This window comes from Onychostoma macrolepis, chromosome 25 (assembly GCF_012432095.1).
Source record: "Onychostoma macrolepis isolate SWU-2019 chromosome 25, ASM1243209v1, whole genome shotgun sequence".
In the NCBI taxonomy this organism is placed as follows: Eukaryota; Metazoa; Chordata; class Actinopteri; order Cypriniformes; family Cyprinidae; genus Onychostoma; species Onychostoma macrolepis.
In genome coordinates, this window is record NC_081179.1 from 20,231,468 (window position 1) to 20,259,039 (window position 27,572).

Below are 27,572 nucleotides of genomic sequence, written 5' to 3' on the forward strand. Positions count from 1 at the left end.
ATGCATGACTAATCACAAAGTTGTAAATAATTTGCAGAGAACATACAGAGTAAAGATGATAAAATAACACTTTCATTAAGTCATTATCAACTATGAATCTTCCTTCTTTGATATGGTTATGAAAAGCTGAGCTATCTAGAAAGCATTTGATTATTTGTAAGTAATTGTCCACATATTGTCTGATTCTGAAGGAGTGCCATGGAAACTCCATGTGTGGTTGGAGTCGCTACGCAGCGCTCAGCAAAAGTCCAGAGCTGGAGTCATGCTCTCCCTTCTGCGAGACTTCACCTCCATCAAAGAGGAGGACTACTGTGAGGAACTGGTCTGCGTCGGCCTTCCTCTGATGTTTAACATCCTGAAAAACAGCAAGGTACTTAAAAAAAACCTGGACATTTGTTCATAAAAAGCCTGTGTACCCACAAAAATTCAAAATAAATAAATATAGTTTTTTGTCTTTGTGTCAATGGTTAAGCAATTAAAATTTAATTTAGACTATGAATTAAAACATGACAGATGATTATAATTTGAAATTTCAGATTTCTGAACAGGATCTGAAAAGGACATTATGTTCAAAAATATTTTTATTCTGCTTTTGAGCCAAAAAGTCAGACTTGGTATAAAAGGGCTATAAATAACTCTTATTCTCTAGTTTAAACTACCTTATGACTAACTCTTTCTCATTTTCTCTACAGAACGAGGCAATAATCCAGCAGCTGGGTGTCATTTTTAGTCACTGTTACGGTCCTGCTCCACTTCCTGCTATCCAAGAAAAGAAAGCAGCTCTCTCCGCTCAACTCGGTAATTCACTCCATCTTAGTACAGTTATGTTTATAATTAGCAACATTGACTGAATCCACTAGTTAAATAAATTACCCAGCATTGATTTAAAAAAACAAACAAATGAAAGTTTGTCAATGATACGGTAATTGTTTTCAATTACTTGGTAGTGCACTATGGACACCCATTTCTGACACTGAATTAAAAAAAGGTAATTGTGACTTTTATACTCGCAATTGCGAGTATATATCTCACAATTCTTAAAAAAAAAGTCAGAATCACAATTCTGAGTTTTTTTCTCAAAATGCATGTTTATATCTTGCAATTCTGACTTTTTTTGCAATTGCAAGTTTATATCTCACAATTCTGAGAACAAAAAGTCTGAACTGTGAGATGTAAACTTGCAATTGTATGGAAGCCCGTTTCCGCCACTGAATAAAAAATAAAAAAAGGTAATTGCGACTTTTTATCTCAAAATTCTGACTTTTTAACTCGCAATTGCGAGACAAAATTGTAATTCTGAGAAATAAAGTCAGAACTGCGAGAGATAAACTCACAATTCTGACTTTTTGAGTTTATCTCTCACAATTATGAGAAAAAAAGTATTGTGAGATAAAAAGGTCGCAATAACCTTTTTTTTTTTTTTTTATTCAGTGGTGGAAACGGGCTTCCATACAATTGTGAGAAAAATCAGAATTGTGAGCTAAAAAGTTGCAATTTACCTTTATTGTTTTTTTTATTCAGTGGTGGAAATGGGCTTCCGTACAATCGCAAGTTTACATCTCACAATTCAGACTTTTTGTTCATAGCGGACATTTTAGTTGCAGTTTATTTTTATTTTTTTAATTTCTGTCTATAAATGATTACTCTGGAAAAATCTTGAGCAAGTCTGATGTCTCAGATTCCTCTTTCCGCAGACCCTCACTTCCTGAACAACCCAGAGATGTCTGACGTGACGTTCCTCGTGGAGGGCAAACCATTCTACGCTCATGGGGTTCTGCTGCTTATGTCATCCGACAGGTGAGTCTGTTACCTTACTTCCATAATAAAAGAAATCTGTTATCTCGTAACACAGCGTCTTAAGTAAATGATATTTTGAAACAACTGAACCATTAAGAATAAAGCATGTTGTCTGCTCTGGGATCAGGTTCAAAACTCTGCTGGCACTGAACGGGACAGACAGCACTCAGCCACGCAAGGAAATCGAGATCAGCAACGTCAAGTACAACATCTTCCAGGTAAGAGCAGATGAATCCTCGTTCAGCGGGCAGTGACACAACAGGGTGTTGCAAGATGTTATCAGGGGTTGATTGCTGTCTCATTGTGTTGATCTAGATGATGATGTCATACCTGTACTGCGGGGGGACGGAGTCTCTGAAGATGGGCGTTCCAGATTTACTGGAGGTAAGACTAACAAGATACAGGCCAACCCAGCTTAATACTCAAAAACAGAGCGGTAGATCTTGGCGGTTCATCCACAGTCACTGCCAACTGTTCATGCACTGGAGTTTACCTGCAGTAATTCAAGATGAAACGTTATCTTCTCAGATTCATAGAGACTCTTCTTGGCCAGTAAACTATTTTTGTAGATTGAAGCAGGTAATAAAACATAAGAAATCACTTTTTTGTTTGCTTTCTCTAGTTACTGTCAGCGGCCAGTTTGTTCCAGTTGGGGGCGTTACAGCGGCACAGTGAAATTATCTGTGCTCAGAATATTGACCTCGACAATGCTGTGAACATCTACCACACTGCTAAGGTAAAAAAAAAATATATATATATATATATATATATATATATATATATATATATATATATATATATATATATATATATATATAATTGTAATATAAAATGATTATTAAACTGCATAAAATAAAATAAAAATGATATTGTAAAATAACATGCCAATAAAAAATAATCGTAAAGAATAATGTAAAAACCTTAGTAACAAGTAAAAAACATTCTAGTGGTATTAAATACTGCATTCTGCCATGTTTGTTTTTATTGTACCGTGGTAAATGACAAAGACTACCAAGGTAAAAACCATTTTACATGTCAAAAAACATAAGATAAAATGGTATTACCATGAAACATGGTACATTGTTACTATTTATACAAACAATTATTTATTTATTTATTTTTTACAAGAGATAAATCATTATTACCACAGGTCTGTAGGTTTTATGAAGGTAAATTTAAGATTAAAAGGAATAAATTGAACGCAACAATACGTCAATATGTTTTCTAACTGGAACTGTGTTGCACTAGCAGTGCTTCAAAATTTGAAAATTAAAACACATCTGCTACTTTTCATATTCATTAAAAATAAAATACTTGGCTTGAATAGCTCTGCTCCTAACCACTAGAATATTGAAATAACTTTATTTTACTTTGAGCACTTTTTTCGAGTGCTCAGTGTTTTTGTCTTGTTTCCTAGTGCAAATATCTAAAGATTCATAAATCAAGACACGTTAACTTCAGAAGCAAAATTGCGTAAGATTCGTTTTGTGAGAAACTGATCAAAATAAAGATAGTTTATTTTTAAAACAAGAATGAATTCCAGCCAGTAGGCTCAGAAATTTTAACTTATTTCAAATGGGAAGCTAGTTTATACCCAGTTAACAGATATTTGTTCTTGTTAAAAGCATAAACTCACTTCATTTCTGTTCTTAAAATACAAGACTTCATATTTCCAAGTTTGCGTCTCAAGAAAATGTATCTTGATTTAAGGACATTTAGATGTTTGGACTCTGCTCCAGTTTAAGACTTTTAGGACTCACAAAAAACCCTGTACCAAAGTGTCTCTCCAGTAACTGAGTGCATAATTCATTTTTGTCCAGGCTCATGGTGCAGCGGAGCTCAGTACGTACTGTGAAGGTTACTTCCTGCAGAACATGGCGGGTCTGTTGGAGAGGGAAGCCTTCCGGACAATAATCCTGGGGTCCGGGACACGGAGCGGTTCTGGAAAAGACTCTCTTCTGGAAGAGCTGGAAGCAACGTTAGCTCGCAGACTACGCTCACTGCTAGTGACTTCTCGTGTGTGAAAAAAAGAAGGAAGTACACAATAAAGGACATGAATGTGTAGATGTTAAGACAAAAAAGAAAGACTGAGGAACTATGAAAAGCAAATGCTGTTGAAAAAAAAAAAAAATGATGGACTGACTGAAGTGGAGCTTTGTGGACAGTTTCATGAATTCTACAAATAATCATTTATTGGACACAAGCTTTGGGAGCTTGTGAAAAATGACATAAAATGCTGCAGCATTTGTGTGGCTAAAGCTATCAGAACTAAAGTATGTTAAGATTGTGTTAAATTGTGGACAACAGTTTCCCACACTTAAACATGCCATTTTGTTCTACTAAAGTGGGAGGCTAGAGCATATCTTTTTTCTTTTCTTTTTTTTAAATACATAATAGTTTTATTTTAAGCTATTATAGATGAATCTTGATGAATGATGAATATTATAGATGAATGGAGAAAGACAAGGACATTTTCTATTTAAAAATGTGAGATTATTTAAGTTGCTATTTTATCTTGCTTCATGCCAAGCAAATAAAGTTATAAAACAAATAATGTGTGTCTAAAATGATATCCAATCAGCCATAGATGACAAATAAATATGCAATTATTACAAAGAGGTCATTGCAGATGGTGGCATTCCACCAATGTCAGTCAATGTCTTTTTATTTTAATATATTATAAAATGTAATTTATTGCTGTGATCAAAGCTGAATTTTCAGCATCATTACTCCAGTCTTCAGTGTCACATGATCCTCCAGAAATCAGTCTAATATGCTGATTTGCTGTTCAAGAAACATTTATTATTATTATTATTATCATCAATATTTAAAACAGCTGAGTACATTTTTCAGAATTCTTTGATACATTTTTTTAATCATAGAAATTAATAAATACTTTTATTTAGCAAGGATGATTTAAATTGATCAAAAGTGACAATAAAGACATTTATAATATAATAATTATAATTTCTATTCTAAAAAAAATCTAATCCGCTGTTTTCAACAACACTGATAATAATAATAAATGTTTTTGGAGCAGCAAATCGGAATATTAGAATGATTTCTGAAGGATCGTGTGACTAGAATAATGTTGCAAAAAAATTCAGCTTAGAAATCACAGGAATAAATTTCATTTTTAAATATATTCAAATAGAAAACAGTTGTTTTAAACAGTAAAAATATTTCGAAAATTACTGTTTTTGCTGTACTTTGGATCATATAAATGCAGGCTTGGTAAACAGAAGAACTTCTTTAAAAACTTACTGTTCAAAAACTCTTGACTGGTAGTGTGTGTGTGTGTGTGTATATATATATATATATATATATATATATATATAAAAAAATACAACATTAGCACAATCTACAAAATATGTGAATGAAGTACTGTATGTAAAGTTAACTGACTGCAGAAAAATGAAAACTGAATACAAAGTATAAACTGGATTTGAATTCTGTCAAAAATTAAACTGCGCTGCCACCTTCTGGTTATTCAGAGCACTACAGGTTAAACTGCTGTCTGATTCATAACTTGGAACAATCAAAGAAAAAAATGGGTAGAAAAATAGATGTCAACTTACCAGGCTTGAAAGAAACACCTACAAGTACTGATGAATATATACAAATACTCTGATCTCCAAATTGGGAATTCACAAACTCCTAAAGGGAATAAAACTGCAGGGGTTTGTGAGACTCATAGAAATACCATATGCTGCACTCACTCATTTTCAAAGAAATGAACAGTACCGTTTATGTTCGCTCACATGAAGAGATGTAGACTCCAGTCCTGTTAGCAGCCTAATATAAACTGATGTAGAAAATCACACAGAGCCGGTGTCCTCGTGAGATCATGACATGGAGGTCAGTTTCTGCAGTTGCTGCTGTTGTGTTTTGAATATTACTATAACAACATCAGTAACTGAACATATTCTGCATCATTATAAGTCCAACACTGCCATGACAACGCAACAGACAAAATAATAAAACAACATATTAGCTGGGTCAGTCTGTGTCAACTCAACCAACCAACCGGCTCACACTTTTGATTGATTGATTGATTTATTTTTCTGATAAAGACAAACATGAATAGTAATGGAAGACAAAATATTAAATGTCACAGATGTATATTTACTGAGTAATACACTATTTTGTAGAGGGAGGTCAAAATGGCCATTTTCACCTGAGATTCGGAGCCAAATTACAGGGGGGTAAAAAAGACATCAGAAAGATGGCAGCATCATTATTGGAAGGTCTATTAGTAAGATCTGTGGCTGACTGCAAAAACTGCTTAGTCTTAAAAGTTAGTAATCTATTTTTTTTTTTTTTCCTCCAAGACTGGTCATACATTTTTAAAAGCAGTTACATTAAAAAAAAAAAAAAAAAATAGATTGGTGTATTTTGAATCTGAAAAGTAAGACTGACTACTATTTGGTTTAGTGCTAGTTAGTCAAACAGTTTCTTAAGACACACAGAGGCTAAGTTTATGCAACTGGTTGGCTTGTAAGTTGCAGCAAGTTTGCATGCTTGTAGCTCAAGTGTTAAAGATATCTTATATATATATATATTAGTTCTTAAACTTTTCATTAGGTATCTTAATTTTTAAGGCTTTAATGTGGCTCAAGTAAATTTTCAAATTAAAAATGTAGCAATCAAAAACCAAATGTGGGTCACTTTGCATACAGTTGAAATTTATTGTATTTAAAGAATATTGTATGAAGAAAACATTATATTAAAAAGAGAAATATATCTTGTTTTCATCTGTCAAAACAATTTCATAGAATGTCGGAGTGCTATAAAAATTATTTTTCCAAAGTTTGCATGCCTGTACCTATAGAAGTTATTAAATATATTTTAATTTCCCTTTAGATTCTGGTTCTTACTTCTTATATGCTTCAACCCCAGAGATATGGGGATCTCAATGCGACATGTCCAAATTATTTAATGTTATGCATTTTCAATGGTTGAAAACCAAATGTGGATTGCATACAGCTGATACTTATTGTATTTCAAGAAGAATGTCTGAAGAATTAATAATAATAATATAGAAAGCAGAAATAATTCGTTTTCCTTTAGCAAATAAACTGCATTGAACATACTTAGAACACAAAAAAATTCCTCTTCCGAAGTTTGCATACTTGTAACATCCGTGACATTTATTTTAACTTTCATCACTATTTATATTTGATTTTTTTCTGAAATCTGAACCGGGAAGTTTCTGAAATTTGTTTGATTTGACAAGGAATGACCCAGCTTTAAGCTTTAAGTAGGCTATATATATATATATATATATATATATATATATATATATATATATATATATAAAATCTGACATTAATTATATTATATTATATATGTGTGTGTGTGATATTATATTATCATTATATAAAAAATGAGTCTTTAAATTAAACATGTTTGACAAATGTTTAGAACATGATTTGAAATAAAAGTTTTAAAATAAATTCATATGGGTTCAGCAGACAAAAACATTTGGAAAACCCTTCATTAAACATAAAATCTCTTGCACACATTAGTCTACCACTTGCTCTTTTATAATTTACAGTAAGCAGATAAGTAACTGGGAACTACAAACAGTAAATGGTGCGGTGTATCGTTCCTGAATGAATCGATGCTTTAAAACGAATCAGTTGAGTAAATGATTCATCGACTCAAAGAAGAAAAAGAAAAAAAAGGTGTTTGCCGTAAAAATAAACCCGCAGATAGAAGCAATAAATGTCCCCACTATTTATGCATAACACCGTGTCAAATCACTAGAAAATCATGCTGGCAGACTCTCTGCAAACGGCAAGGAAAGGTAAGGCAAGTACATCAGATTAATAAGAAACAAACCATTTAAACATTATTCAAAATACATAGTTAATAATGTACATAACCTTTGACATGGAAGGCTGAGGTAAATTATCCACCGTCAATTCATAGCGGCTATAAGAGATGTCCACTGATATATGAACTATAATTAAACATTTTATTAATGCCTCCTAGCTGGTTATAGAACAGAAAATCTGTAAAACATAGAAAACGTACCTTTTATCGCGTGAAGCGCCGAATCTGTCTGGAAACCGCCAAAGCAAACAAGAGGAGTGATACAAACAAAGTGAAAAGTCTCAATTCTGCTATCAGCAATCGCGAGACGCACGTGCTCGACCAATCGAATTCGAGGACTTAAAGGGATAGTTCACCCAAAAATGAAAATTCTGTCATCATTTACTCACCCTCAAGTAGTTCCAAACCTGTATGAATGTCTTTGTTCTGCTGAACACAAAGGAAGATATTCTGAAGAATGTGGGAAACAGAGCAGTTCTGGGGCACCATTGACTTCCATAGTATTTTTTTTTCCTACTATGGAAGTCAATGGTGCCCCAGAACAGCCTGGTTACAAACTTTCTTCGAAATATCTTCCTTTGTGTTCAGCAGAACAAAGAAATTCATATAGGTTTGGAACTACTTGAGGGTGAGTAAATGATGACAGATTTTTCATTTTTGGGTGAACTATTCCTTTAAGCATTAATTTTTTGGAAAAGTAAATTTATCAAAACTATATGTATAGTGTTATTAGATTTAGCTATAATGACACTGACAAACTGAACAGTTGCGCAGATGTAGCTATTACTTTGCATATCACAGTAAAAAAGTTCTAAAAAAATTTACAACTGTGAGAATATCTATGTTAAGCTAAAGTATGCTACTTAAATTAGAAAATAATTCTTACTTACATCACAAAAGTTAATTTCAGCATTTCTGTGTATATACAAAGTAATTTCGTAGGCCTATATAAGGCATGGACATCCTATACTGTATGACCTTAGTCTATATAATTGTTTGAAAGATAAAAACACATCCACTCAGTAAAATGCAAACATGAACAGTCACTATCGTCCTATTAAGTGAATGAGTTTATTGTTTCATTTTTCTCTCTGAAATTGCTCACAGTTATGATACAAGGGGATTTTTACAACTTTAATGCATGTTCCTGCTCTGCATGGACATTTTTTTTTTCTTCATTGAAGTTTTGCTTTATAACTGTATAAAATAGGAAAGTTAACAACAGGTATTGCTTTATTATTGTTTCATTTAACAAGCTGTCTGTAAACAGGGGGCCGTGAACATCCGAAACTTTCTCGTTCGAGGTACATGGTACAGATAAAAGGAAGCATTTTATAAACTGATAACCTACCATGTAGACACTGCAAGTTAGCGAAAGCTGCGTCACGTTGCTTGCTTACAGCATAGATAGAAGAAAACATGACAGGAAAATAGGAAGAGAACAAAAAAAAAGTTGCAGAGAGACTAACAGAGGAAAAACAAATGTGAAGGCAGGCGTTTTTCTTTTTTTCCCATTAAACAATGTAAGGAAAGCTGTTCTGAGAAAATAGCGTGATTTCTGAGAATTTTTACGTCAAAGCCATGCAAAGAAAATGCGTGCATGCACATAGCAATACAAGTCAAAAGCAAAGAGCAGGAACGGCCTTCGAGTTTCCCGAAGGCCACCACATCATATTTACAGTAGAACTGATCCAAGAACAGCTTTTTTGTCATCCATTGTACACACACAATGATATGAAGCTGACATTGATATCAAGAAGTTCATTTCCTCCCCACAGAGGCTAAACTACATTCTTAAATTACTGTTAAATTTGCTTTTTTGTGGTTTGTTTGTTTTTACATACTATTTTGTTCTCTTTTGAAGCTAGGAAAGAAAGATTCGTAAAGTCCACGGTACTTTTACAAATCAAGACATAAGAAAGGTTCTTTAAACGAACAAAATTGTGTTACCCTGATACAAACAAACACATTATTGTCATAAATAACATTCAAGTTTTCATATATATATATATATATATATATATATATATATATATATATATAATTAGATGATAATAAATACTGACAGAAATTAAACAGAAGGAGAAATACAAAAATATCCACAATGTATTCAACATTTTTTGTATCTGCTGGTAGCGAACATGAGAATGATCAGAAAAAAATTTAAATAAAACAGACAAATCACTGTATTTCAGTACCTACCGAAATTGATTAAATGAAACAATTTGTTCCATCACATAATAAATACAGAAATAAGAGGGTTAAATAATAATTAAATAAGGACTGGCAACACAATATTTCAAATTTGAATCTACAACAGAACTAAAGCTAGTGTCACATCTAGACATTTTATTTGTACATAATTATGTTCAATCTGTACAACAGAGATTCATTCATTAGGATAAATTCATTCAGTACTATTCCCCCCATCCCATCCCATCCCAAACTCACTGAAATCCCTGTTTCAGTCCTTTTGCAGCAATGATTTCAGATCAAGTGATGTTCTTCAAACATAAAGTCATAAATAAATAAAATAAAAGAGAGCGCAAATAGAAACAATACAATTTGAAAAAGTCCACATCCTCCAGGACAAGCTCTTAAAGTCATCTTTTCCTTCTTGATTTGTTTTCGGGGTTTTTTTTTTTTTTCCTATGGTCTTTATGAATCTGAATCAAACATCCAAGAGTTGTGAGTGTGTGCTTATGTCTAGTATTTTAAATGTGAATCTGTTCCAAACCTAGTGAGCTGTCTTCTAAAGCACAATAAACACTTTTACAAATATTTTGTTTACTGAAAATTTGTCTTAGATGGCAAAGTCAAGGCTAAAATTTTGCATAATTAAGGCAATTTCTTAACTCATTTTTAACCCCAAAAATAATACGCTTTATTAAGGAAGCTTATTTCCAGCAGAAAAACATTAGGCCTGATTGCGACTTTTTTTATAACAATTCTGACAATTCAGAAATGTGAGGCCTATAAACACAGAACTGCAAGATATAAACTCGCAATTATGAGAAAAAAAAAAAAAATATTATTGCTAGTTTATAACTTGCATTTGCGAATTCTTTGAAGTCAGAATTGTGAGATATAAAACTCGCAATTGAAAGAAATAAGTCAGAATTGTGTTTTGTTTTCCTGCCATGGACTTGTGAGTTTTTATCTCAATTCAGACTTTTCTTCTCAGAATATCTTGCAATTCTGAGTTTATATCTCGTATATGTGAGTAAAAAGTCAGAATTGTGATACAAAATGTCATGAGACACAATTACCTTTTATTTTTTTTTATTCTGTGGCAAAAATAAGCTTCCATGATTCAGAAATAGCAACTCTGTGTAACATACAGTACAACAAACAACTTGATTCTCAATAGATTCAGTAAGGTTTGCCATTAGCATGTTGCTAAGTTAACAACTTCCCTCTTCATAGGAAGCAACTCCATGTGACATACAAATGGCATTCCTTACACTGTGCACACTGGATACTTGATTCTTAATTGATTGCAGTAGAGTTTACCATTAGCATGTCGCTAAGTTATCTTATCTGAAACATGGCTCTCCTCAAGTATGTGCACAAGAGACTCGATTCTCAACTGACTTTAGTACAGTTTGCAATTAAAATGTTGCTAAGCTAACAACTAACTGCTCAGAGAGACTCGATGTTCAATTGCTTTCAACAGAGTTTGACGTTAGCATATTGTTATGCCAATAGCTCCAAACTTTAATGTGCAGAAAAATACATAACATACAAATACGGAGTCCTCAGTTTTATTTGACAGATTTAAGTGCTTCCTCTGTCATCTTTAATGGATTTTTATGAAGTTTGTTGCATTGGAATTAAGAGTCTCTTAAAGTGAGATACCTTGAGGAAGCTCACTACATTTTGGAACAGAGCCAGTTTTTTTGTAGCCGGTTCCCACCGGCTTGTCAACCATTTTAACAGGTTGGTGTGCTGAGATGATGGCAGGGGAGCACACAGGTTGAGTAGGAACAAGAGTGGGTGTTTGTATTTTAGTCCTCGGAGAGACCGAAGAGCGGGAAGGAAAGAGTATGATGAAGGATGAAGCGTCCATCTCCTTGGAAACCTGCTTGTTCGTCATGAAAAGTGCCGTCTGTCAATAACTGTCCATCTCAGGATGTGCAGGGAAGTGGGGGTGGAGTTTTAATACGTTTTCTGGATAATTCCTAGCAGCAAAGACAAGCCGTCACAAAGGTGAGGAAAACGGGAAGACAGACGTAAAGACATGAAGATATCTGGGGTAGAAACGACAGGGGTTCGGGAAGGGGACTGGCACAACGACATGGCAGAGGCGGTGAAAGGGGAAATGTGTCTGGATTTGTGTCAGAATTTGTTTTTAAGTCATTTCATCATACAAAAGTTTGTCCAAATATAAATTCCATCACCTCTAAGATTATGTACATTTTGAGTTCTTTTGTAGGTACATTTGAAAAGCTTGATTGGTAAAGTTTTAGGGCTGCTCCTGTGCCCCAACAGATGCCACCAGCATGGCATTGTCCCTGGGATTGCCCGCTGGGCATTTAGAGTCACTAGGCTGAGGGTCGTGGCGACGGGCGTTAGGTGGGTGTCTGTTGGGCGTGCCAGGTGGAAGAGGCACCTGACCGTTCTTCTCGTCTGAAAAAAGTTGTTTAATTACGTCAAAGAAGTTACTCAATGGGCTGCCTAGGTACACAGATAGGAAGAAAAGGAAAAAAAGAGAGACAAAGAGAGAACAAATAGAGAAATGAACAATGGGCTCACATGAGGAGAAGTGGACAGAAAGGGGGAAAGAAATAGGAGAGGGGAGAGAAAGAGGAGGAAAATGACTAAGACTTGGAGAAGCTTTGACGGCCACACAAACTTTTAAAGTTGGAAATTCTGTATAAGTTATGAGGATTCCCTGGTTAAACCTGATCAAACCAGCTTAAAATGGTACACTCTAAAAAATGCTGGGTTAAATACAACCCAGCACTGGGTAAAATATAGACGAACCCAGCGATTGGGTTGTTTAGACCCAGCGATTGGGTTACTGTCCAGAAGGTTGGGTTAAACATTTAACCCAACTGTTGGTTGAAAACAACCCAGCATGTGTTCTGTCTGATATTTACCCAGCACTGGGTTGTATTTAACCCAGCATTTTTTAGAGTGTAGATAGCTGGTTCCTAGCTGGCCATTAGCTGGTCCAAGTTGGCTTGCAACTGCAAATAAAAACCATAATCATGGTGTTGCTAGTGCTATGCTCTATGAGTTGAGCAACAGGAACATAGCCACAGCAACATAATTAGCTGCAGTTTAGATGGATGATGAGCTGGACTACCAGATTGGCTGAGCTAGTAGACCATATTGGACCAGATAAATCACCTTGACTGCCAAAAATATGCTTGACCTCGTTTTTCCAGCCCAAATTCAACTAGGTTTCCACTAGCAGCTCAGCCAAATTAACACTCTTGGACCAGCAATAAACCAGCTCGCATGTTCTAAAAGCAACTTGACCAACTTAAGATGGTATGACCTGGTTTTTACAGCAATGTCCTTTGATCAAGATAGTATACCAGCTCAGCAGGATTCCCAACCGCTGGTAGTTCAGTTGGTCAACCTCTTAAACCAGTTTGGGACTAGCTACATGTATAATCCAGCTACTGTGTTCCATAACAGTGCTACCACTCTCCAACGTGAAACAGCATTTACAACCCATTTTACTTCTGACAAGACATATATCTGAGCAAAACCTCCAAAAACAAAGGTGGGACTTGTATATTTTCCTGCAACCAAGTTGGTGTACCAGCTCAGCCAGGTCTCTAACGGCTGGTAGTTCAGCTGGTCAACCATCTAAACCAGCTTGGACCAGCTAGAAACCAGCTGCTGTGTTCCATAACAGAGCTACCACCTTAAAGTCAGAATATTCCCTCCAAAATTAAGGTGGGACTTGATTTTTCTCCATAAGCAATTGTTTTCTGAGGTTCAAGACAGAATCAAATGTGAGTTTGTAGTTGATTGTTGTAGACTACTACTTTTTTGAGGTAACTTCTTTTCAAATCTATCATTTATTATTATTTAAAGTACCTACTTTAAAAGGCATTAAATTGCTTGTTAACAGGTGAGATTGGTGTAACAACAGTACCTAAAACTAATAAATAGCTTTAGCTAACATTATTTCTGGCCAGGGGGTGCCAGTCGGGCAGGTTAGTTGCTCCATTTTGCTGAAAGACAAATAACTTTTTTATTAGGTTGTACTTGTAAATCATTTGAAATAAAACCAGGAACATGTATTACTAAAGTAAAGAAAGTTGATTTTGATTTCACGTTGATTACCTGGTAGGGGTGAGGCACATGGGCTCACATGGCTTTATATAGACAACATGAGAAAGGCTAGATAATTAGAAAAGGCTCTAAAGTAATGAGAGAAGAGATGTGGCATCTGTACATCTGTCACTGCAGAGAGAATGACACTTAGATCAGTCAGGAAACCCACACATGGGTACAACGTACCCTTTAATCTTCATTCTGCTCACTCCTCAAAGTCACATAAGCCTATGAAGTGTCATCTGTCCGGTTCAATTACACACCATATTACACAGGCGGAATATACATCAACAAGATAATATCAAGCACTCTATATTTGGCCTTGTTTTTGTAATTATGTTCATGAAAAATTATTTTGTATGAAAGACTACAATGTTTACAAACATTTTTCACAAATGTTTTAACCAAAGTCTATACAGGCTTAATCAATCAAAATTTTATTAGTCGCTTAGTCGCCAAAAAACAAATATTGGCTGGGGGGATAACCCCCCAATAACCAAAACTAGCAAGTACAACCCCCCCAATATTTACACCATGGTTAATGGAAACCAAGAACAAGGCTATTAATGGTTTACATCGTAGCTTCGGCGCTTTTATAAGCGTGCGAATCACTGCATACTCTGCGTGCATTCACCGGCACTCGAGAATTGTGATAAGATTTGTGCAAGCCATTCCTATCTGATGGTAAAATGTGCGATCTATTTAACTTCTATTGAGAAACTGCCAGTTTAAAATGCTATAGAGAAAGTTGAACATTATCTTAAAAATGCAAATAAACTAAAAAGACTGATGAAAAGAGAAAACAATCTTGCACCAACACTTACATAAATTAAAGTATTTTTAAACTACTCATGGCCACCTTTACTAGACTTTATCATGTTTTATTGTAGGCTTATTTACTGTGGTAAATTTAGCCTAACTTGTAAAATGTATAATAGATAATCTGAAAATAGATTTTTCCTATAGATTTATATTACAACTGTGGCATGCTGTAGCTATTGTTTCTAAATGTGCAGGCTGTTGTTTATGTGTCATAATGCTATAGATTAATAAAAAAAAAAAAAAGTTGGCCTGGTAATGATTAATACAGTAGGCCTACATGCTACAGTTAAGAACTATGGTACACTTTCATAAAAGCAAGTACAAGGCAGAATCGAGAGCCATGTGTAGAATGGGTTCTAATGATGAGTGATGGAAAAACCTGGGCTTCACATATTCCAAGAGATGGCATAGATTAAATCATTAAGAGCCTGCTGAACTGTTGGAGTAAGAAATAAACAATATCAACATAAGAAAATAGTAAGTTAGACTTTCCCATTGCATGCTGAATTAGAACATTCTGTCAAACTATAGCCTATAAGTGCCTAAATAATATAAAATACATTATATATCCTATGTAAACAAGTATTTTTAACTAGGCTATTAGGCTGTTACTTTATTGCAGTGTTGTCATCAACCAACTTTGCTTGTGTGGATGATTTTACAAAAATAAATATATAGCCTAAGCAAACAAACCAATTAATAAAGCTTATGAGGGAACATGACCACTAAACTAAAAACTCCACTAAAACAGTTCAGGCTTCAACCCAAAACTATGCCCTTCCATAAAATACTCATTTTTGCTCATACAGATAAGAGTAATACATCTTTTGAATCTGTAAAAGGTCTAGTTTAATTGTTTGCACTCACAATAACAACAAAACGTTGTGCTTTTGTAAAATAATGAAAGCCAATAGGATGCACTTTATGCTGTCTAGGTCTCTGTGAACTTGAGTGCGTTAAAAAAAATGAACCTAAACTCATTGCTTGCCTCACAGACATGAAAAATATATCTACAGAAAGCAAAATGTGTACTTTTAATTGAACCAGTTCAAATGGAAAACAAATATTTTCAGATTATGTAATCCATATGAAATGTGCACGTCCACTGTGGAGGAGATGAGTCAGTGTTGTCGACTTTGTCACTGCAGCTGAAAATACATAAAACACTAGTTTATCAATGAATTATTATAATGCTAAGGCAGTCTTCTTGCTGTTTTTTTTTTCCTTCTGTCGGTGCGCTGTGGCAAGCTTTATGCGTGCGCTTGAATACTGATAGGCTATAGGCAATTAAAGGCTCATTATTATGAATTATAAACACTGAAAAAAATTATTCATTCAATTTACTAAATTTTTTAAGGTAAGTGGTTGCAAACAATGTATTTTAGCTACATTTAAATAAACAAATTTAGTTGATTTTAATGTAGCTAAGATACATTGTTTGCAACCACTTACCTTAAAAAAAAATTTGTATAATTTTTTTCAGTGTGGTTTATTAATATAAATGTGAGATTAGTCAACTAATCGCTTCAAATAAACGACTATTAGTCGATCAGAAAATCTTTAGTCAAGAGCAGCCCTTTTTTATACTGTGGCAAAAACAAGCTTCCATGATATATCTGAAGCTTAGGTTATTAGCATTTACACATTATCCTTCATGCAATTACATTATAAAAATCATGCAACATTTACTTAAATAATTTAAACTGCTTCAAATTTTTGAATAACTTTCAAATACTGAATGGCATAAACCTCAAACTTTGGCAAATGCAGTAACTAGTGCCTTCATTGAATTTACTAATTTTTTTAAGGTAAGTGGTTGCAATCAATGTATTTTAGCTACATTTAAATAAACAAATTTAGTTGACTAACTTTCAACTTTTTTTATTTAAATGTAGCTAAAATAAATTGTTTGCAACCACTTACCTTAAAAAAATTTAGTATTATTTTTTCAGTGTGGTTTATTATTTTCTTTGGCAAATGCAGAAACTACTTCCTTGACTCATTCTAAGAGAAGTTCTGTAAACTTTTTGTTTTTCGAAAGGCTATTAAAAACCTGTGCATCCTGATTGCTGGAACTGACTGGAAATGGCGATTTTCAGAAGTTATTTGCATTTGTGTGTAATATGCAGCAGACGGTCTGTGAATAGTCCATCTGAGGCTCAGACTAGCCTTGAGCTAACTCTGACAGCATGAGAAAACCCCCTTTAGTGTACTTGATTTAGGATACTTCCAAACTCATGAATACACATGCAAACCTGTACGACTACACCAACTGGCACACAGTAGTGTAGGGTTCATTTGAACATTTAGGGGCACATCAGAGCCTCTGGTGTACATATGCACAGCCTCATCTGTTTGGCTCACATAGTCAAGAAATTAGGACCAGATTTGTAAGCCACATACACACTAAGAAGGTAATAACCAGTTTATGTTGTGCTCATTTTAACAGTAAGTGCACAAAACCTAAACAAAAAAAAAAAAAACTGTGCCACACTTACTGATTCAGTTACGTAACACGTGAAAGGATATTTATGGGGTTGGGTGCACTTTAAATAGGATGTAAGGACATGCGTCATTACAAGTGCTGTCATTATCTCAGGCTTATATAAAGAAGGCGGATGTGTGCATGATAAAGTAGTTAATGACCCCAAAAACTTTTTGGACACTTAAAGAGATAGTTCACCCAAACATGAAAATCCTGTCCTCGTGTCTGCAGAAGAATGAAAGCTATACAGGTTTGGAAAAACACGAATGTGAGTATATGATGATAGAGTCTTTATTTTTGTGTGAACTATCACTTTAAATCACAATTACAACCTAAGCTCATTGGAAACACGTGCCTCTATATATATTTCTGCAAAACTGAAAAAACATACCTATATGTACGAATCACTGCAGTTTCCAGTTGAATTGAACACTAGAGGCAGTAAAACTCCCGACAACTTTTATTCCTTTTCACACAAAGTATGATTTACAGGTACAGAGTTTCGATTAATAAAGCCTAATTTGCACACAATTACTTGCAGAATATTGTTATAACAATTTTAACATCCTGCACCATTTGGAAACTGATACCTTTGAACATTGTCATCACATATACAGCTTCATATGCATGAGCTTTCTAATACAGCAGGTGTGCTTGGTAGCTCACGCGATACGGCATTGCACTTGAGTGATGAAGAGCTTGGTACGAACCCCGTGAAACTACAGTTCGATAAAACGGCTCAAATCCGCATAAGGAAGTTTAAATAGCATGGCTGCATCAGCAAATGTGTTTTTATATCACTTTTGTATTTGTTAACACTATCGGGTAGGTTTAGGGTTGGGCTAGGTTTGGTACAGGGATATTTCCAACACGACAGAGCATTAACCTTTAGTGACACTCCCCGGATAATTGAATTCTGAACAGCTGCAATACGGTACGTACCTTAAGTAGCATAATAAAAACGCAGCAATACGTGCCTGTACCAACGTAACAAAAACGTGTAACGGTCACTTATTGAATGTGTGTTTTAGCACCACTCTCCGGACATTTCACTTTGAAACTGCCGCGAAACGCACAGTTACAGTGCAATACAGTACAATTACACATAATTACAGTGTTGCAGAAATGTATATAGAGGCCTGAATTTTCATGAGCCTGGGTTGCACACTTAAAATGAATGTCATTGTATTAGTGGTTCCTAAACAGGGGGCCTCAGCAAACTGTTAAGCGAGCCACAGGATTAAAACTCAGAAGGATTTTAAATTAATATTAATACATTTTAGATATTTTCCAGCTTATTGAAAAACATACAGTTCTTGAAATTTCTGGAATCAAAAAAAGAGAATCATGGTTAATTATATCGATACTCCCAGTTTCTGTTAAATGAATAGTTCTCCCAGAAATGAATGGGTCAATGGGTGTCGACAGAATGAGAGTCCAAACAGCTGATAAAAACATCACAATAATCCACAAGTGACTCCAGTCCATCAATTAACATCTTGTGAAACCGAAGTGAAAAGCTGCATGTTTAACTCTAAACCGTTGCTTATGGCCAAAATATGAGTCCATGATCTATAATAAAACTTCTTCCAATGAAAAAGTCCACCCTATTGCCCTCTCACATCAAATCCACTCACATTTTTAGAACTGTTTTCACTTGTAAACTATGGTTGATTTGTACATATTTCTCTCCTGATTCAGACATGATGACTTTTTTTACTGAAGGAAGTGTTATGGATTATGGACTTATGTTTTAGCAGGAAGCAATAGTTTGAAATGGGGGGGGGGGAAACAAGACTTGATGAATGTTTTTCTTACATGCAGCTTTTCACTTCACAAGACGTTATTTGATGGACTGGAGTGGTGTGCATTACTTGTGGATTATGGTGATGTTTTTATCAGCTGTTTGGATTCTGATGGCACCCATTCACTGAAGAGCATCCGTTGGTGAGCTAAATTTCTCCAAATCTGATGAAGAAACAAACTCATCTACAACTTGAATGGCCTGAGGGTGAGTGCATTTACAGCAAATTTGGTAGGGATGCACGATATTATCGGACTGATATCGGAATCGGCCGATAATGGCTTTAAATGTAAATATCGGCATCGGCCCGATATGAAAAATTATGCCGATTTGTCTTGCTGATAAGAGGAATGGTTTAACTCACATGTGCTCAGGGTGTGCTAGCGATTAGATCACGTCAGCAGTGGGTCTCATTCTTGAAGCAAAGTTTTGTCTGATGATTAGATTCACTGTTTTGGATCGCTGCATTTAATCTGTGAAAGCATCTACAGAATGAGGCGTTTGGTGTGTGATAGAGTAAACAGTAATAGCACGTGCAGCGACAGCCTCCCCCAGGTCCTAAAGCCCGTTCCGTAAGGAGTTTAAATCTGTAGGTGGCGCTGCTGGCCTACTTCTAATTTAATTCAAAGTAAAATAATAACAAATAACATTTAGACTGTGTTTCTGATTAAATAAAGCAGTAATTGATGTCATAAAATAATGAGTATGTTTTGATTTAATGGTCAGAAGCTATAGCTTACATGAAAAAAATAATGACACTTGTAAATTAAATAATTTTATACTGATTTATTCATTAATGTGTAATATGTTTTATTTTTTTAAACAAATCATGAGCTCTAAAAGATTTTCAGAATTTTTACAACTTTTTTGTTTTAGACCATCTACAAATGTTAAATCTTAAAATAAAATGTTAGGGTTAACACTGCATCTTTCTGGTGGGGGGGGGGGGGGATGCAGTGATTGATATAGTTTATTTATAGTTATTTTCAAAGCTTCAGTGTACTGTCAAAAACAGTCACTTCATTATTTTTTATTTAATTATAATAAATAAGCTAACCAAAATTAAAATTATGTTGCTTATAATTTCTGCACAGGAGAGACTTGGTGTTGTTTCCAAACAAAACTAAATATATCGGTATCGGCCAAAATATCGGCATATCGGCAAAAATCCAATATCGTGCATCCTTAAAATTTGGTAACACTTTATTTCGATAGTCCACTTTAGACATTCTATTAACAGTAAGTAACTTTGCAACTACATGTCAACTAGTAGTCATTAGAGTATTAATAGACTGTCTGCTTAATATCTTCTAACACTTTATTTTGATGGGTCCACAACATACAACATACTGACTATGAGAAAATTTGCAAGTATATGTCAACTTATTCGACTAACCCTAAACCTACCCTTACAGTCTACTCTGAGAATTAGTAGACATGTAGTTACAAATTAATGAGAATTAGTTGACATATAGTTACAAAGTTACTTATAGTTAGTTGGATGTCTAAAGTGGACTATCGAAATAAAGTGTAACCGCAAATTTAATTTTGTTAGCTAATGCAATGACATTTAGACATTTTTAAGTGTGACTCAAGTGTCTAAATACTCTCTGGGCCATTGTAATTGTGCTGCAAGTTGGTGTATTTAACACAGAATCCATAAGAGTCTTACCACACTTTGACTTTGAGACTTTAGCAGCACACTGAGAGTTCTCTGTGAGAGAGAAACATGCGTGTTGACACCAGACAACACTATCAGTGCAGCCTGAAAACAAAAAAAAGTTTGAATTTCCTAAATCTTTTTTTGGTTTATAAATTGGATCAGCGCATTAGCTCATTAGATTCGCTGTGTATGCTCTTCATCATGCCCATGTGAAGCAAATGAGCAATTTCCAATTAACAAGCATGGGCCAGATGTCTTCATCTAGACTACATTAGGGGCAAGAAGACTTCGGTTGGGTGGTTATTAGACAAGTTTGTGTGGATAATTATGCTTGTTTGGAATAAAAATAGTTTTTATGAATCTAAAGAACATTGGGAAGTTAGTTATTTGCGCATACACAGAAAACCACAACCTCCTACACAAAATAACATAATTAAATCCATAATTCAAGTGTCTATTTTTGGAGCGGTGAGTTAAATCTGACTGCAGTGTGTATGTGCCATTCATCTGCAGTGCAGTAGTGTGTTCAAACCACAGTGAGTCATACAGCGCTGAATGAGACACGGAGTCCATGAATGTGACGTGTTTAAGTGAAAGCAAAGGAGAGAGAAAGAAAGACAGTGAAAGACAGTGGGGTGGTAACAGAGAAGGACGATAGGAGGAGAAAAAGAAAGGATCTACTTGGATCCATCTTGAGATGGTCTGGGATGTCTTTCTGTTGCCCAACACTCCCTGAAACCTTCCCATTATTAAATACTACTTCATTATTAAATGCTATTTCATGAACTGTACTAGAAGTTACTAATTACTAATATGTGTGCATAAATAGTGGGGTTCAAAATACCACTGGGAAAAAATTACTATATTTTGTTTTTGTTTTTTTAACATTTTTAATTAAATAAATAAATTATATTTTTATTAGCAAAACAATTTCAGTGAAAATTGTAATTTATTGAAATAACATAATACAAAATTAAGCATTAAACCATTAAAATAAAATTATAAATATTATCCATACATAGCCATTACTTCAGTCTTCAATGTAACATGCTTGTTCAGAAATCATTCTAATATGCTGATTTACTGCTCAAGAAACATATAAAGCAAGTATAAGTATAATGAATTATTATACATATTTTTATAGTAAATTTGATCTTTTTTTATTAAAGTGACAAAAAAATAAACTGACAAATATTGACTGTAAAAACATATATAATGTTACAAAGATTTTGTTTCAAATAAATTGAACTTTTCATTAATCAAAAATCATGAAAAATATCAGTTTCCCCAAAAATATTAAAACATATTAACTATCAAAAACTTTTCAACACTGATAATAATAATAATAATAATAATAATAATAATAATAAAATAAAACGAAAATAGTAATATTAGAATGATCTGAAGAATCATTAGAAGAATCACATGACATTAAAGGCTGGATTAATGTTTTGCCATCACTCACAGGAATAGATTACATTTTAATTACATTTAAAATTATATATTTTATATTTAAAATTACATATTTAAATAGAAAACAGTTATTTTAAATTCTAATAATATTTCAAAATATTACTGTATTTCGGTCAAATAAATGCAGCCTTTCATTTATATAATTATTCCTCTCTCTCATTTTTTTTTTTAGCCATATACAGACCCATCATATTTTGTCAGAGTGTTGAACAAATACCAAGAAGAGAGCATCAAAGTTGTTAATTATAACTAAATGTCCCTGGAGATCCATTACCAGTAGTTACTGAAACAATCGTATTGGTGTGCATTTTAAAAATAAAAAATAAAAATAAATAAATAAATATAGGGCTATATGTATTGGTTTTTTGTATTAGATGCTGTTGTTTACCTAACAGACCACTAGGTGGAGCTGTTATCAGGGAGATGGTTGGGACACAGTCAAATAGCATCATGTGTCAAGAAGAGAGGATGTGCACGGGGTGGACGGAGAATAGGATGGAAAAGTGGCTTTTCTTTGCGATTCTCCTTTGAAAAAAAACAAAAAAAAAAATATAGTTGTTTACCCTTGAAGCTATGGATAGTTCAAGGTAATAGAAGGTATATACTGAGGAAAACTTTTCCAGAACTTGATATTTTATAATAATGTCCCTGATTTGTGTGCTCTGGTTGGTTTAGCACAATAGCTGATGCAGACAGAGCAAGATGTCGGTTTTAGGATTATCCCGACCTAAAAAGGTAGCAGGAACCTTTACATAACCAGTCCAGATTGGTCATCCAACACGGATACCGTGTTCCAAAACTAGAAATCATGAAGCTGTGGTGTCCACATTTGGAGAACTGTCAGAAAATCTACCGTTAATGCCGTCTGAGAAATGGGAGCAGCAGTGTGGCCGAAGGGAATCACCACGAATTGAAAACTCCCCATGTCTTCTAGCGTCCCAGTGGGGATTGCTTTAGGGTGGGATCATGTGGAGAATATTGTGATGCTGTGTTGTGGTGTACTGACATGCATGATGGAGGAGGGGTATAAACAGGCATGAGAGGGATCGCGGGGCTCGGGACGGAGTGGGGGAAGGGACGGGGGGGTTTATACTCACCAGACAGCTGCTGGACTCCCGGCTGGTCGTGTGTGCTTAACAACTGCGCCTGAATCGTTTCTACCACCCGCTTGAAACGCCGGCTTGGACCTACAAAACAGTGTCACATATAAAACCCTTTTGACATTTTGAAACAGGAATTTGGGGCGGGGCTTCCTTAATACTGATTAATCGAGTACTTATTCACTCGGTTTGCATTCAAGTGAAAAAAGCTCCACAGACGAAAAAATAAATAAATGGAGCCTTTTAAGAATCTGACAGGAATTTATTGTAAAACTACTTGTAACTTGCAGTCTTTCTTATCTCTGCTAGGTGGACAACAACATTATTTAACATCCTGCATGCTGTAGTGGATAAGAGCTGCTGCTGGCGCTCTCATGAGGAGACATAATGGATATTAATGGCAGAAAATAATGGAGAATGATGCATTAGATTATGCATTATTTTAGGTGTTCTATTTATCTTATGTTGTTATTGTAATCTGCAGTATACTGATGGGATAATTAGTGTGTAAGAGGCTATTTGGCTCATTCTGTGAATTAAATGGAAATTTTTGTAAGAATTGTTCCTTAGAGAACAGAAAGAAAATTCCTGGCAAGACTAAATGTAGGACTATCGGGAATGGGCTTTATGTTAAATACTTACAGTATATTTGCGATGACTTTGCGCACATATTTAATTTTTTTATTGTTGTCCGTTACGTTTTCTCAAGGCAATGGGTCTCATTCACTAACTACGCGTAAGCACCAATTTGTCAGTGAAATCGTACAAACATTTTACATATCTCATCTAACTTTTGAACTCAAATTTATTGTAAATTAATGAAAAAAATGTAGGAACAACTAAAACCACATGTATGCACATACTCTAGGTGGCCTCATATACATGTTAGTCTTAATTATATTTCATCATACATATGCGTCATATGATTGCTGAGCCTGAGAGTGACAAAAAGTCGCAAAGGAAAGAATGTTTTGAAAAGTCCTTATATGGATATGTTTTGGGTGTGTTTTATGCAAATGACTAACCTTGGACACACGGATGCTAATTTATAATACTCCAAATACATTATCAAAAGAATGCGGTTCAGACCGAATTTATGTACATACAGTGTTGTGAATTAGGTGGACAATTTTTGTTAGAAGTTCTCCTATGTTAAATATTAATAATCTGCTTAATGCAATTTTTTTTTTTTTTTTAAGTTGTAAATAAAAACATAATTGGAGAATGTCTCCAAGAAAATACTATTTCAGTCTTTCCAACCAAATTTAATTCAATGTGTTACTTGCTGTTTCTCTGCAAAATTTACTGAATTTCTGAAAGAAAATTGTATTAAAATGAGTAATAAACAAACTATGTATAGGTTTATTGGTGAATATAAATTGAAATTTTTTTTATTATTTTTTTTATAAATTATATTTATTATTTATTTTACATTATTTGGCGACAATGCGTTTTTGGAAAAAAAAAATATTGCAAAATACTCTTAAGCTATTTAAGAGCAAATACATGAATATCGAGATACATACTGATCGTCAAAAGGCAGAACATATCAAGATATATATATTTTGTAGCTTTTCCATCCAGCCATTTTGCCAGCTTGACCCAACTAGTGTGCTACATTGGGTTATTTTTTTCCTTTTAAAAATACTGTTGAAGGTTATACTGATAGATTTAATGAAATTATCCCAAATATGCTTCAACATAATGGAGAAAGATAAAATAATTCACCTTTTACTCTTTTACCCACGGCTATTTTCTTTTATTTCAAACTACGCAGGAGTTCTAAGGTCTTGATGAGCACTGATGTAGCAGTGGCTTGATTGCGGTTGCTGTGGTTACCTGAGAGCAGAGTGAAGGTGACTGAATAGATGCCGTTCTCCTTGGTGGCCGCGGTGCTCTCGGTGTACGTGATGTCGACCTGGAACTTAACAGGCTTTTGGAAGACGGTGGGGCCGGCGGTGGATTTATACTCAGCCCGAAAACTCGTCTGCGAGATGACGCTGTGACTGAGGCTGGGTATCTGAGGAAGGAGGAAGACAAGGATCGATCCACTGTTACATATTTGGATGCACCTATGAAGAACATCAATGGAAATTTGGAAAAGTGTGGCTGTTTATTAAGGTGCGGTCACATGTATGGTTATTTGGAGAATTTTTGCACGCGAAATCCAGTCATTTCAATAGGAATCTAAGTCTTTGGTAATTTCAGATTTCACAGACTTCGCATTAGGTTTAAGTCACTATGGGAACTCACACAATGCTAGCAGTGCTGGGTAGTAACTGATTACATTTAATCTGGATTACGTAATCAGATTACAAAAATTAAAAGATTAGTTTGCTACCAGAATAAAAATTTCCTGATAATTTGCTCACCTCCATGTCATCCAAGATGTTCATGTCTTTCTTTCTTCAGTCGAAAAGAAATTAAGGCTTTTGAAGAAAACATTCCAGGATTTTCTCCATATAGTGGAATTCAATGGGGATCAAAGGGTTGAAGGTCCAAATTGCAGTTTCAATACAGCTTCAAAGGGCTCTACATGATCCCAGCCGAGGAATAAGGTTCTTATCTAGTGAAATGATTGGTTATTTTCTTAAAAAAAACATTTTAATCACAAATGCTCGTCTTGCACTAGCTCTGCGATTCGCGTCCACGACTTCATGCAATACTTAATCACACTGGAAAGGTCACGCGCACTTAGTTCTTCATCTGTGTACCAAAAAGGTAGGGTGGGGCGAAAAACTAACTTTCTCCTCCAACTTCAAAATAGTCCGATATTGCTGTTTTACCTTTTATTTGTAAATAGCGTTTGACTTTCTTTGCACGTTTGCTGTGTTAAACACTGGGTTGGAATGTCCGCCTATGTCACACGTGACCTTTCCAACATGACTACATAATGTGTGAGGTCAAGCTAGTGCAAGATGAGCATTTGGGGTTAAAAAGTATATACAGTACATTTTTTTTTTTAGAAAATGACATTTCGCCCTTATTCCTCAGCTGGGATTGTGTAGAGCCCTTTGAAACTGCATTGAAACTGCAATTTGGACCATCAACACATCGATCCCCATTTAAGTCCACTATATGGAGAGAAATCCTGGAATGTTTTCCTCAAAAACCTTCATTTATTTTCGACTGAAGAAATAAAGACATTAACATCTTGGATGGCATGGGGGTGGTGAGTAAATTATCTGGAATTTTTTTATTCTGGAAGTGAACTAATTCTTTATTAATTTACATTTTAAAATACTTGCTACTGGACTACAGTTACTTTTGATTGATTACATGATTACATATTCACACAATAGCAAGAAATTATTCATAATTCACCTAATGTATTTACTTGAGGTACCCCTAAGATTTTAAGGTAGCAAGTTAATAATTATGTAACACATTTGCATGTTCACAGTCCTCTGATGCAGGTTAATGGTCACATGACATGCAAGTAAACAAAATATTTTATATATTATTTTATTTCTCTTTCAACATTATGCTATTTAAATCAATGCGATAAAAGAGTTAGGTCAAAAGTAATCAAAAAGTAGTTCAATTATATAAAATGTGTAATGTAATTGATTACATTCCTAACTACAATTTTTGTCATGTAATTTGGAATAAGTACCAGACCACAATTAGTAAGTAATCTACCTAGCACTGCTACACTATTGACACTCGACTTTTACCCTGCAAAATAAACTGCGCTAATATGACCACACCTTTACTTTTGCATAGCTGAAGGCGAGGAAAACGTCGCTAAGCGTGACAAGCAACTTTTTAAGCGCACATTTAAAACACTTGCAGGTCTAAACGGCAGACTAAACTTTCCCTTCCCTTCTGCACAAACCTCTTGAGGCACAACATCTATATGCTAATGATTCATGCCCTGCGTTGATTTTCCATTGACCTCTAATGAAAGAGGCAGCCACGGGGAGGATGGAAACATCACAGACTAGCATTTTACAGAATTGAAACACAAATCAGAAAGGTATTTGCAAATGTAAAAACACAGGCTTCCGGCCAAGCCTATCAAAATCGGAGCGACGGGCAAAGTATTTCAGTCTGATAGAGAGAACACAGAAGCATATATTCAAATATTCATAGCTGTCATTTACAACAGAGGAATGAAACGGGATTGGAGGCATGCAAAAGAGATTGCTTACCGAGAGAAAGGCGTGGACGATGTCGGCTTTTATAGAGCTCAGTGGCTTGTCCCTAATAACCACAAAGATCTGCTCCTCTTTCTCTAGGTTGATGAAGTTACCAAACCAAGATTTTTTGGCAAGTCTGCAGAGTGAGAGA

General features: G+C 34.7%; 2 protein-coding genes and 1 long non-coding RNA gene across 17 annotated transcripts in view; 1 reads left to right on the forward strand and 2 right to left on the reverse strand.

Moving 5' to 3' along the window:
• The window catches only part of abtb2b (ankyrin repeat and BTB (POZ) domain containing 2b), a 56,396-nt gene extending 51,845 nt beyond the window's left edge, over positions 1-4,551 (forward strand). For both annotated transcript variants that reach the window (XM_058766523.1, XM_058766522.1), the window contains 7 exons: positions 192-370; positions 693-798; positions 1,695-1,797; positions 1,925-2,015; positions 2,113-2,181; positions 2,420-2,533; positions 3,618-4,551. In XM_058766523.1, the coding sequence (XP_058622506.1) occupies positions 192-370; positions 693-798; positions 1,695-1,797; positions 1,925-2,015; positions 2,113-2,181; positions 2,420-2,533; positions 3,618-3,821 (866 nt within the window). In that variant the 3' untranslated portion in view covers positions 3,822-4,551. The remainder of the gene's footprint in view (positions 1-191; positions 371-692; positions 799-1,694; positions 1,798-1,924; positions 2,016-2,112; positions 2,182-2,419; positions 2,534-3,617) is intronic.
• LOC131533983 (uncharacterized) lies at positions 22-7,949 on the reverse strand. Of its 14 annotated transcripts, none has more exons than XR_009269289.1 (6): positions 7,837-7,949; positions 5,559-5,675; positions 5,376-5,454; positions 3,648-3,807; positions 2,128-2,290; positions 22-355 (listed from the first exon to the last, which is right to left on the reverse strand). It is a non-coding gene; the product is annotated as an uncharacterized LOC131533983 (long non-coding RNA). The 14 variants fall into 14 exon arrangements; XR_009269288.1 differs by having other exon boundaries at positions 5,376-5,469; XR_009269283.1 differs by having other exon boundaries at positions 5,376-5,469; positions 5,542-5,675.
• A 3,873-nt stretch (positions 7,950-11,822) lies between these two features.
• brsk2a (BR serine/threonine kinase 2a) overlaps positions 11,823-27,572 on the reverse strand; it is a 223,527-nt gene continuing 207,777 nt past the window's right edge. Inside the window, 4 exon segments of the mRNA XM_058766524.1 lie at positions 11,823-12,312; positions 23,277-23,366; positions 25,119-25,299; positions 27,434-27,557. Of these exon segments, the coding sequence (XP_058622507.1) occupies positions 12,101-12,312; positions 23,277-23,366; positions 25,119-25,299; positions 27,434-27,557 (607 nt within the window). The 3' untranslated portion in view covers positions 11,823-12,100.